General features: G+C 45.0%; 1 protein-coding gene across 1 annotated transcript in view; it reads right to left on the bottom strand.

Annotated features, from left to right (window-relative positions):
- The window catches only part of PPP2R1B (protein phosphatase 2 scaffold subunit Abeta), a 45,799-nt gene that overhangs the window by 15,973 nt on the left and 16,482 nt on the right, over nucleotides 1–13,344 (bottom strand). The window contains exons 4-7 of the mRNA XM_066606968.1: nucleotides 8,431–8,663; nucleotides 6,109–6,256; nucleotides 4,643–4,798; nucleotides 2,479–2,593 (exon numbers count right to left, since the gene is read on the bottom strand). Coding sequence (XP_066463065.1) covers nucleotides 2,479–2,593; nucleotides 4,643–4,798; nucleotides 6,109–6,256; nucleotides 8,431–8,663 — 652 coding nt within the window. The remainder of the gene's footprint in view (nucleotides 1–2,478; nucleotides 2,594–4,642; nucleotides 4,799–6,108; nucleotides 6,257–8,430; nucleotides 8,664–13,344) is intronic.

Genomic DNA, 13,344 nt, shown 5'->3' on the forward strand with positions numbered 1-13,344 from the left:
AAATAGATCACTGCGATTTTTCCTCTGCTCGCGGAAATCATGAATCGTTTCAGAGAGTGTGAAGGAAATAAAAAAGAGTTTGCACAGCACGCTGTGAAAGTTATTTGCTGCAGATCCTCCATGCGTATACCCGCCACGGATGCCGCAGTAAATCCGGTTGTGTGAAGTCGGCCTTAATGAGGTTTCTAAGAGGTAAAAACTATTGATGGGCTATCCTCAGGATAAGTGGGCAATAGTCAAAATCACTGGGGACCCGCCAATTGGGATCCTCGGCAATGAGCCGACACCCTGCCTGCTGTCAGTATAGGGGGCCAGACGTGCGTTATAGGGTACGACAGTGTAAATACCCAGGCTGGCTTCACTCCTATTGAAATCAATAGGAGCCAAAGCCCGCCATTACACTTCCACTTCCAGAAGCAATGACAGATGTGGAAGTGTAATAGCAGTTTCAGCTTCTATTGATTTCAATAGGAGTGAAGCCAATTAGTACACTGTCGACCCCTTTGACGCATGACCAGCCTGCGGCACTGACAGCAGGTGGGGTGATCAGCTCATCCCCAGGGTTCCCTAGCAGCGGGTACCTAAAGATTAAAAGGGGTTGTCCAGTTGTAAATTACTGATGGCCTATCTGAAGGATTGGTTATCACTACCGTATTAGACCAGCAGGTGTCCGGTACCCAGGGATCCTTGCCAATTAGTTATTAGTCAGGCCAGTGTGCTTGTGCACTGAGCAGTTTTTTTTCAGGAAGCAGACAGCTCCGTTACCACAGCATTGGCCAAGCATGGTATTACAGGCAGAGTTCCCACTAAAGGGAATAGCTTGTAATACTAAGAGTTGGCGGCGGTGGGCTGTCAATGCAGCTTAATGCATGAGCACAATGGCCTGGTGAATAGCTAATTATTGGAGACTCCAGGTGGCAAACTCACGCTGATCTATTGTAAGAATAGGCCATCAATAGTTTACAACTGGACAACCCCGTTAACTACTGAAGAATTATCCTGAGGATAGGTCATCAATGTTTCTTTCTCAGAAAACCCCTTTAAAGAAAATCTATTCAGAATTGTGAACCTGTAAAAATGGAATTCACAACGTTGGTGCAGAGACTTGACGTTCAGGAAAAGTATGGTTTTCTCCTAATTAAGCCATGTTATTACATGGGAAAAGCCAATGAAAAAAAAAAAAAAATCAAAAAGCGGCTTACTTTTGTGGCATAGCCAAGTCATACTCCCCCACCCCACAAAGGTCTTGTTCCACTGGTGCCCAGTCCCCTGTTGCCCTCTACTTCCTACTGCAGCAGGGATGACATCTCGTCATAGACATGTGACCGCTGTAGTTAAAGGGGTTGTCCCGCGAAACAAAGTGGGTCTATACACTTCTGTATGGCCATATTAATGCACTTTGTAATGTACATTGTGCATTAATTATGAGCCATACAGAAGTTATCAAAAGTTATTCACTTACCTGCTCCGTTGCTAGCGTCCTCGTCTCCATGGTGCCCGTCTAATTTTCAGCGTCTAATGACCAAACTAGACGCACTTGCGCAGTCCGGGTCTTCTCCTTTTTTCAATGGGGCTCCGTGTAGCTCCGCCCCGTGCCGATTCCAGCCAATCAGGAGGCTGGAATCGGCAATGGACCGCACAGAAGCCCTGCGGTCCACCGAGGGAGAAGATCCCGGTGGCCATCTTCAGCCGGTAAGTAAGAAGTCACCGGAGCGCGGGGATTCAGGTAAGCGCTGTGCGGTGTTTTAACCCCTGCATCGGGGTTGTCTCGCGCCGAACAGAGGGGGGGGGGGGGTGGAAAAAAAAAACCCGTTTCGGCGCGGGACAACCCCTTTAATCACCAGCCAAAGTGAACGGATGACGGGTTGCAGCAAGAAGTGAAGACCAGTGGGGGACTGGGCGAAGGCGGAACAGGAGTGGTGGGGAGAAGGTGACGCAAGTGGGCTTTTTGTATGTTTTGCCAGCACAATAAACTGCTTTGAAGAAGAAAAAAAAAACCTCTCTCCCCCAGTCTAACCCCTTTAATTATTCATTAGACATGGGTTTTAATAACCTATTGACAATATCACTAGGTACACCCAATGCAAAAAGTTCACTTCTATAGTACACCGCATTCAGGAGGTACGATTTTTTTTTTTTTTTTTAACCTTTTGGCACAGTGAGTGTTCCTGCTGGCAAGATGTGGATGGCTTGACTTGAGAGAACTTCTATACCCAAACAAGATCAGACCCCAAAGGTAGGGAATCCTGATTTACTCTGAATGGTGCCAAATAGAAAAAGTCTTCCAGAAAATGAAAGGCTTATATGTGCAGAGACATTGGATCTAAAACAGTTAACAGAAAATGAAAGATGAACTCTTGGTTGGGTAGACGATTTTAATAAATGATTTAAAGAAAATTGTCTTTAGGTTTTCCAATGTAATGTTCTGAGCAGATTCCAGCCTGAAGTAAACCGCCAGAGCCAGAAACCCAAGCTCACCTTTTACTTTGTGCGCCCCTGCAGCCCGGACCTCTGCTTCACAATCTTTCAGCAGGTTCTGAAAAGCAGGCACAAGGTCGTTCTTTGTGATCTCTGGACCGACAGCCTTCTGAAGCTGAAATACAATAGGATATATGTTATTCAGTGGTGCTTTGTAGAGATGAGCGAGCAGCCAAATGCTCGGGTCCGTGTTATTCGAGCCGAGCTTTTCGTAAAATTCGAGAGCTCTACTCGAGTAACAAACCCCATTGACTACAATGGGAGACTCGAGCATTTTTGTATGTGGAACGCAGGGTCCCAAGCTTTTTTTTGTTTTTTTTCTTGGTTCCCCTCTCTCCCTGCTATACTAGTACGTGCACTTTGCTCTTCACAAGTGTATAATCTGTATATAAAACACTTTCATTACACAATACATGTCATGAATGTACAGCATAGTTTTATTAAAGCACATAAATTGCCCTGTTCTCCACCCGTGCTGCATGTACTTGTTTGTAACGGACCTTGAAGAAACTCCTAACGACAACATAAAGTGTGATTCAGCAGCTCGCAGCTACTTCTGACTTATGGCCCCTTTACACGAGACGACAGTCGGCTAAAGGACTGCATGAGCGCCGACGTCACTGTTCAGACAGAGTTTGCGACCGGATCGCGGGCTTCTCACTCAGCGCCATGTGAAGCGCTGAGCATTTACATGGAACGAGAAGCTAGCGGTAGTTTTTCTGCTGACTGAGTCAGTGATAACGGACCGCGAATGAATAGGAAGTGACTTTTTGCATCCACATCGCACGATTATCGTTTGAACTAAATTTCAGCGATAATCATCCCGTGTAAATGACAAGGACTTGATCATTATCACTTAGATTTCTTTAGTGTTCAGTTAGTTTAAATTTTGGGAGACTCATAACCAATTATTAGTTTTCCCAATCAGTAAGGCTCAAGTTACATTCTTTTTAAGGTACAATAGTTGTGGAACTTGAGAAAGTGGTTTTCCCTTGATTGAGAATGCAAGATACTCTCTGTCGCATACTTTCTACTAACTTCTGATAGACTTCAGATGGCATTTCCCTCAATTCATCCCCCAAACATCTGAAGAGTTCTCTCAAAGATGCATCAGCCCGTCCACAGTGTTGTGAGTATAGTCACTGGACAGATAAGCAATGGTAAGATTGTGCGCTATTGAGTGATGAATCACACTATTCCATTTTAAACTCAGATGGCCGCAGCTGGGTGTGGACGACACCTGGGGGAACACCTTTTGTGTTGTGCCAACATTAAAGTACGGTGGGAGGTTCCATTATGGTCTGAGGAGGTTTTACATGGCATGGTCCATTGGTTGTAGTGGCAAGAACCATGAACACAGAGGTGTACCATGACATTCTAGATAAGAACATGCTGCTAAAAATGTGGCAATACTCTGGAAACGGTCAGCAATACTTCCAACAAAACAATGCACTGGGTCACAAATCCAACGCGGTTTTACGTTGGCTTGAGGATATGGATGTTCTGTGATTAGACTGGCTGCACAGAGTCCTGAACTGTGCCACCCCTGATGAAGCCAAGTACCCGCTGATGATGTGCGCAGGGTGGTTGGGTTGACCACATGTAGCCATTATTTCTCTCGCTTCACTTTTTATTCTGGTGGCTCTTCCTTTAGCAATCGTTCTGGTTTACTTGTCTTTGAACAGATTTCTGCACTCTGAGCTCGTATTTATGTACATGAGGTTATTTACTAGATTATCTTGTTACAGACATGCTTTGGATTATCTGTGCAGCCACCATTGATGTATATTTTGTGCGGCCTTCCCGACTCCAGTAGTGGCCTATCTTTTTGTGGGTTATAAGCGGTTTTAACATGTTTGGTCCCTTTTGGTATTCATTTCAATAACACTGCATAGGGTATTCATTCATATTGTCCTTTTCTTTTCGGTTGTGTCGTCCTCTCTACAAGTCACACACATTGTGCGCCTCATTTCCGGGTTTACTCATTGTATAATGCCCACTATTTCTTGGTTGTTCGTATTTGTAAATAAACAAGGCCATTGATTTTTGCTCAGGCGTCCGGTTACTTTTGGTAGGACAGCGTATTTCAGAAGTTGACAACTTGCATTCAGGGACAAGAGAACTAATAAAGAGAAAGAAATGAATGTGCACAGCACAATGTTACCTCCGAAAATTTGTCTGCCACCATATAGCGGACGCGCCAGGATTTATCCTCCGTAGCTTGGCGGAGGGTAGGCATCACCAGCGCTTCCAGATCTTCTTCAGGAAGTAGTTGTGCGATGCTCACACATGCTTCTACTGCCAACAAGCGAACAGAGTCCTAGGAAGTCAGAAAAACAACGTTCAGTTCAGGGTTAAGGCGTCAGCCATCAGCAATGTTCATTACTATTCAACTACTGGTATATGTGAGTCCATGTGCAAGTGGAAAAAAAGTGTCATCTTTTATCTGCACAGATTCATAGACCAGCATTATAGATGTTTATTAGGAATATGACAGTCAGGGGGAATTTATGCGATTAGTACCAGTTTTCTGGCATAAAAAGCAGTGTATGTTGAGGTATGACTTTCCCATGCAAAAATGTACACTTTTCACTTCTATGCTGCTCCTAGCACTTTTCAAAATGTGGACATGGAAGGGTCTCCTGCAGCCAAACAGAGTTACTAGAATTCACACTAGAAATTGGTATCAACTATAGGGCAAGTCTATGTAAGGTGGTAGCTGCCATAAATTTCATTATATGGTGCACAAAAAGCCTTAGAAAGACTTAAGGGGTAGTCCAGTTGTAGTAGATCACCGGTGGTCTGCCACCTGGGACGCCTGCCGATCAGCTATTCACTGGACCAGTGTGCTTGTGGGCTGAGCTGATTTCTGCACGATACACAGCTCCGTTCCCACTGCAGTGGCCAGACTCGGTATTACCAGAAAAGTTCCAAATGAAATGAATGAAAAACTGGCCTGCAACACCAACCCGGGCTACTGGTAGTGGGACCGGGACCATCTGCTTTCTGCAGAAATTTACTCAGTGCATGAGCACACTAGTGTGATGAACAGCTGATCAGTGGAGGTCCCAGGCAGCAGATCTACTACGGATGGCCTTTCCCAAGCATAGGCCATCAATAGTTTACAACCCTTTTAATAATCTGGCACAACACAGGCTGTTTACATGGCGTTTTAATGCAAGTTTAAAAAAGTAGATATTTTTACGTATGTTTGTACTTATTTTTCATTGTATGTGTTAATCGCATAGATATACTTCCCATAGTTTTATTTTAAATAGTTTTGTATTTGAACAGTGTCTTCAAGCATTTAAAGACATATATCCATCTCTAGCTCTATCTATATATGACACGTATGGAATCATAAAGCTTCATGTTTCCATACATTTTCTATTGTTTTTTGTGTCGGACAGAATAGTGTCGTATGCTACCCTTTGCTAAAAAAAAAAAAAGAATGCAACTCTGAACCACATTTGACCAGTAGTAGTTAACAGGTAAGTTAAGCAATGTGCTTTAATACCTTTTTTGGACCAAATACATAAATGCTTGACAAATGGACAAAACATGATGTGAACAGCCCCTTGCTCCAGCGCATATGAGGTGCCAGTCCTAAATCCCCTTCACCCCTCTCACCTGCTCATCTGAAGCTAGGTTTGTAAACAGCGGAATAATGTCATTTTTCACATACTCCAGTTCAAGTACTTTAGCAAACTCCCCAAGCTTGGATGCAGCCGCGCGGCGTACCATGGGAGTGTCATCGGAACACAAGTTGCGGAAATGTCTAGAAAAAAATACAACATGCAAGGATTCTTATTAAATCAGGTAAAGGTTGTTTACTACACAACAAGCCGTATACCAATGGCCTACACTTTATTATACGCCTTCAAAAAACTCAAACTACCGCGTTCTCCTATTGGTCACTTACACAAACCAACATGCATTTATTTATTTATTTATTTTTAAAAGGGGTCTTACTCCAGTAACAGTCCAGATTCGGTTGTCAAAGACAGACACCTCAGTCAGAGCGCATCATTACTGCCTCTAAACAGAGCTCTGACTATCACTTCTGCCTGCCGCATATTAACTTTTTCCACAAGACTTTTGCCCTATTCAGCAATTCCAGCAACCTGATTGGTTGTTTGGGTTGGCTGATTCACCGCCCCTTCACTGGGGGAGTCACCGGAGCGTGATCGGAAGCTCGGTAAGCTGAAGAGTGCGTGGTGGTGTGCTAGCATCTGGTCAAGTTTATGCAATGATCGCGCTCCGGTGACTGCCACTGACGGCTCAGCACGTGCTTCTCGTGAAAATCTCTAACTATTGTTGTGCACATCTGAAAAGGGGGCAGTGAATCAGCCAACCCAAACAACCAATCAGGTTGCTGGAATTGCTGAATAGGGCAGAAGTTTTGTGGAAAAAGTTAATATGCCTGCCGCTGTGCTTAAAGGGGTATTCCAGGACTTTAAAAGGGGTTGTCTCACTTCTAGCAGTGTTGCTGCAGGAAACAGACAGCTCCGTACATTTCACAATGGCCTGGGTTGGTACTGCAGGCTGAGTTCTATTGAAGTGAATGGAGCTTGGCCTACAGAACCAACTTAGACTACTGTGCAATGTACAGAGCTTTCAGCAGCAAAATAACTAAAAGTGCAATAACCCCTTTAATTACTTATGATCTACCCTAGAATCCCCGCCGATCAGCTGATTGTTTATCCTAATGTCAGTGCAGTGGACCAGACATCATTATTAGTGGTCAGAAGTGTAATAGCCAGCTTCACTCACTGAGATCAATGGGAGTGCGGGCTCCTATTACACTTACGGCTCCTCACTGAAGTCCGGGTCGAACGTCCTAACCGCAACGGTGAGCCCAAGTATAGGAGGCCGCACTCCTACTTATTTCAATGGGAGAGATTCCAAATAATACACTGCCAGCGATGATTGCGTCTGGTACTGACAGTGGGCTGCATAATCAGCTGATAGGCGGGATCCCGGGCGACAAGTTCCTGCCGATCAACTACTAATGACTTATCCTTAGTTAAATTCCTGGAATACACCTTTATCCTCTCGGCAACATACATGTATGTCAAAATTGCACAGGGTTTGTATGCAGCTAACTTGGAAGCTGCGCATACTGCATATGCAATGGGTGTCAGCTGTCTGTAAGAGTGGACACCTGGTTGCAGCAGCTGGGATTGGAAAGAACGCTGATCCTGGCTGTTGACCATTTATATGCCATTATAAATAATGATAGCAGCATTTAAATGGCTTAATAGACGGAGGGAACACGATGGCCCCCATCGTGAGGAGATCATAAAGTGCAGTTTGGTTGCCATAGCAGCCCAAGGCTTTGTGAAGGCCCTCAGGGTTGCCATGAATTTCTGTCTATTAAGCAGTGAATATGGAATGACTTAATAGAACGTCTGTAAAAAATATATACTGCAATAATGAAGTATTGCAGTATACTGTAAAAAAGATCAATCCCTTGTTTAACTTCACTATGGAGAGTAAAGAAGAAAAAGAAAAAAAGTCAAAGATCTTTTCAATTACAAAGATTATTAAGAGTTAAAATCTCTTTCCTATAAAAACAGGAATTTTTTATCATATCATCCGTACAAGTCCAATCTATTAAAATAGCACATTATTTAACCCTAATGGTGACAGTAAAAATTACCACCACCAGAAGTGGGTTTTTTCCCCAGTGGGTCACAATTTAGACTATACATCGTTCTTCCACTTTAGCCAATTAAAAAAAAAAAAAAATTATGACTCAACGAAATTAACTATATTTGGTTTTCTTTTTAGCATCCTTTAACTTTGGACAAGAAGCTTCAGTTCGATCTCCTATATGACAGCATTAAAGGGCCAAAAGTTAACGTCTAAATAAATCATGAAGTGCTTTGATCTCAAATCATCCTCCTGAAGCTTTGATGAGATTCCTGAAGAGGGGGGGGACACACTTACTGTCGTATCTCCGCCTTGACGGTACTAGACACTCTAGGGTAGCACACGCTGAAAAGGCCACATGCTGATGTGCGTGATGTGAACCAGTCTCCACTGGCCAGACGCTTCACCAGCGGCACAAAGTGAGCTTCAAGGTCGACGGGAGAATGTTCATGGGAGATCTTCCTCAAGGATTCCACCGCTTTGTCCCGAACTACAGTCTCTTCAACGGTTGCTAAGCTTTCCAGGGGAGGCTGTTAATATAAAGGAAACACTTCAGACTCCGTTAACACACAACGGTCATCAAACAATATCCACCAAGACACAGAACCGGTTTCTACTACAGAATAACTGCAGACGCCCCCCCCCCCCCCCCCCCCCATTTATGTGCCTACTCAAGTTATTTCTGTGCCGGGAAGGAGGTAACTGCTTATGTTTGCCCTCCGCCCAGGGTCAACTGCTAATAACTACTGACATGGCTACTTTCCTGTAGACTGGCATAGCTGGCAAGCAGTGCCATTTTCTGCAACCCCTAGCAGCAGGGAACATCACAGACACTGCAAGACCTGTACCATCTTTAGGAAGATCCTTTGTACCGCAGCGCTTGATAAATATATCCCTGTCCTATATACTATTAGACACACAAGAGAACACAAGACCAAGTTGAAACTTTGATTTCTGCTCAAAAAATATGAATGAGATGTACAAAATAAAGCTTTTCTAGCAGAGGTTTAGAATACTCGCTACATTTTATTTAACAGCCATGGACACATTTGCACTGAAATTTTTAATTGTTCATTTGTTTCCCAAACGCAAAATTAAGCGGCTTTCTAAATTGTCTTCTTGGAACATTTCCTATCATTTTGCTGCTGTAGAGTCTGTGTAGCCTTTCACACAGCTGGCTGTCCTGCTGAGTCTGACACTTATTCTCCCTGCTCTCTCCCTCCCTTTCACTTACAATTAGAGTTAGCAACAAGGAAAAGAGGAGGTTGTACACCGGTATCAGAGTGGAAAGGGAGGACAGCATCCAAATCTTCAGGGAGGGCAGATCAAACAACCTGTATTGCATTATAATATACACAGGGAAGAAAGTATATATAAGGCAGTCTCAAGAGGGGTGGTGTGAATCACACAAGCTCAGTATGAGTGTAGAGATAAGATAGAAGCCAGCAGAGACTGCAGGAGAGTCCCACACTCCTTAAAGTGTCCATACACTATTGTTCGAGTGACAGCAGTTTCCGACGACTCCTGTATACCCCCCATGTACATGAATGCACGGAAGAATGTTTGTGTGTAAAGGCCCATGTACACTGGACGAATGTTGGGCAAACTATGTGTGACACTGGTCTCCACATATACTCTCTCCTGTGCTGCTGCACAGGAGAGTTTATTGCTGGCTCTCTTGACAGAGTGGCCAGTAGGGGGCCAGGTGGCTGGAGGAGATTTCACTCCTTGCTCTCCCTCGCCCCTCTCCATTCACTTAAAGGGGTTGTCCCGCGCCGAAACGTTTTTTTGTTTTTTTTCAATAGCCCCCCTGTTCGGCGCGAGACAAACCCGATGCAGGGGTTTAAAAAAAACAACAAACGGATAGTACTTACCCGAATCCCCGCGCTCCGGTGACTTCTTACTTACCTTGCGAAGATGGCCGCCGGGATCTTCACCCTCGGTGGACCGCAGGTCTTCTGTGCGGTCCATTGCCGATTCCAGCCTCCTGATTGGCTGGAATCGGCACACGTGACGGGGCGGAGCTACGAGGAGCAGCTCTCTGGCACAAGCGGCCCCATTCAGAAGGGAGAAGACCGGACTGCGCAAGCGCGTCTAATCGGGCGATTAGGCGCTGAAAATTAGACGGCACCGTGGAGACGGGGACGCTAGCAACGGAACAGGTAAGTGAATAACTTCTGTATGGCTCATAATTAATGCACAATGTACATTACAAAGTGCATTAATATGGCCATACAGAAGTGTATACCCCAACTTTGTTTCGCGGGACAACCCCTTTAACACAGTGGCCCTACAGTACTCAGAAATCAAGCACATGTGCATCTACCTTTACTAACCCCATGAGAAAAGCCGTAACTAGAAGCGCATTGCAAACTATAAATTGGGGGATCTGAAAATGAAAGAAGGAGTGAAGATTATAGTCTGAAACTTAGTGCAACTTTTTTTTTTTTTTCAACTCAATGTAACCACTAGCAAAATTTAAAAATCATTGTTTCCACGGGAAAAGTGTCCGTAGTGGATTAAACTGGAATCTGCTTTGTCACTCCACGACTTCCAGGATTGCAGATCTACGGTTGATCTTAGGCTGCGAGAACCGCCGTGCGATAATCTGCCAGCAAATGAGGAAAGCCCGTCTGAAGATGCGGGTCGGGAGAATGCAGTGTCAGAGTGAGGTAAGGCCAATTAGGTGCAGTTTCACTATGCGAGGATTATGGGAACTTTCCTGCGATGTACACATAGTCTGAGCAGCCAGTGATTACTATTAATCCTGCGGCACCATAAGCTTATTATGTGTATACTTACAAGACCACCTGGAGCTGCCTGTTTTGTTCATGCAGCATCTGCTACCAACATACATAAATTAGTTTCAACTGAGCTGGTGACGTTGATAAAAATATTTAAGAGCTGCCAAACTGAACACAAGTTTGGGCCGGGAGCCAGGAGAGTAGGGCCCCCCAGATGGCACCTAATGTCTCAACACCCGCAACGCTTGCAAGCCTCTCGTTCCAGAAGGCGGAAAAGGCTCAGAAGAGATCTAAGACTTTGGCAGCTTTACTTGCTGACGCACAAAGTAGATTGGCAGGGAAGTGGGGAGCCAGATGCAAGCTTTGTAGCTGAAGCCAATAGAGGACAAAGAGGGACAAGGCAACAGTCTATTAACAACTTTCATGTTTGATGGAAGACTAGGAAGAACACAAGAGTCAAGGGATAAAACCATTACATGCCTAAATCCCAAGTAATACAGCGGAGATAATCTTGTGGACTCCCAACCGTGGCTGCAGAAGATGGGCTACCTAGAGCCACGGAGCGTTAAAGAACGCCCCCAGAGGCGTAGGGCAACCTCATTATATAGATCATAGAGGAGGCATTACAGACAGGGGCGCAGATCTGAGCTGAATGGGTAGGAACAACCTCTTCATTCTACAATGACAGGACAGCCGAGGATGTGACAAGGCACACGGGTAGAGATAAGCAAACTTTTGAAAAGTTTGGTTGGCCTACCAGATTTCAGGGGAGGGGGGCATTATTAAGAATTATATGGAAACACACAAAGTCCACATGGATGTTGTCAGATTTGAACTGCAAGGTAGCCGTGCTAACCACTGAGCCACAGGAGGAGCCACCACCATGTTCAGCTGGGATGAGCAGTCGTCACTGTGAACCAAACATTTAGCAAAGTTCAGCGGCGCTACCCACGGGCAATGGATCCTATGGCGGCACATTATATCTGCGCAGTTCACTGCTTCCTATTGACAAAGAAATAAGAGAGCCGCGCTGGAAAATCACTACTTGTAAGTGACAATAAGCTGTTCACAAAGTGTCTCCCTGCTGCGAACCCCAGGGATCAGCTTAAATCCGGAGGGAAGTCTGGCATTAAGTGATCAATTTCCCGCCACCGCAGGGAAAATGAAGAATTAGACAATGCTCATTCACATCAATGGGTTGTCTGTGATGCCGGATAAGTTGTCCAGTACGAGAAAGACACACTTGGTAAGCAAAGCTCCCAGCGGCCAAGAGATGAGGATCCCGATGGGACACAACCACAAACACCCCCGTTACCTCAGATTTCCCTAATGGGGTATATGACAATGGGCCTTCTACACTGGACAACCTTTTTAGGTATGGGATGTAAATGTGCCGTTTCTGTTCCACAAAGGATGGGAAGAGTATAAGCCGATACAATGGCAGCATGCGTCATGAAGCTGCTCGATGCTAATATGCATGGAGATATGGCCGGGGTATTCCACAAAATGAGTGCAAATCAAGTGCTGCCTTCTTCACATTATTCTAGAACCGGAATCCCATTAGTGGCCCATTTGGCCGTACCAATTATTGTTGAAAAATCAAAACGAAAGTGCGCGATCATCACTAGTTACATCTAAACGCAAGCCATTATTATGCACTTTATGTTCGCCGGTCAGTTTCAGGTGGCATTAAAGTGCCAAGAACTGTCCTGTTGTACCAAGCACTGACTGACAAAGCATGTCCACTGGTGCGGGTTCACAGCCATTCACATAGGCAGAGGATTAGCTTTAGGCTGGGCTCACACAGGCCGACTGCAATTACAGAATCTGCAATCAGCGTTCGCGGCAAAACATGGGCATTGAAAAGCATGTTAAAAAAAAAAAAAAAACACATTTCCGCCCACACTAGGATAAAAAAATTGCGTATTCCACAAGGGGAGGGAAAAGAAAAAAATAAATCGCAGCAATCTCCATTTTGCCATGAATTCCATGCGGACGGCCTCCATTGAAGTCAATGAAGGCCGCCTAACCCCAAGCCCATGCGCACGGGGTTAGGCGTTGCGTACGGGCAGAGGGGAATTCACATCATCGCTAAGTGATGGCGCCAGATTATACAAACCGTGATTTAAAAAAACAGTGCTGCGCATGACCAACGACAAGCCGCCATGGTTATACGCAATGCAAGATAGTCAGGTCCGCAGGGTCGCCAGTCGGGCTCACAGCCGTAATCTGCTGCAGGCCTCCGGCACCGTGTGAGCCCAGCCTTATGGGGCAAGAGATAATCTATCATTGGTCAGCTGCCCATTTACACGGGGAGATGTGCAGTTAGCTAGCAAGCATATTTATGTTGGTATAAATGAGCAGATCAGTTGGCGAACAAGTGTTTGCTGATCGTCGGCTGATCGTTCAGATGGGTCAATTAGGGAAACGAATGTTCATGCCCAATAATTAGCCTTAACAGAAGACC

This window comes from Eleutherodactylus coqui, chromosome 6 (genome assembly GCF_035609145.1).
Source record: "Eleutherodactylus coqui strain aEleCoq1 chromosome 6, aEleCoq1.hap1, whole genome shotgun sequence".
Taxonomy (NCBI): Eukaryota; Metazoa; Chordata; class Amphibia; order Anura; family Eleutherodactylidae; genus Eleutherodactylus; species Eleutherodactylus coqui.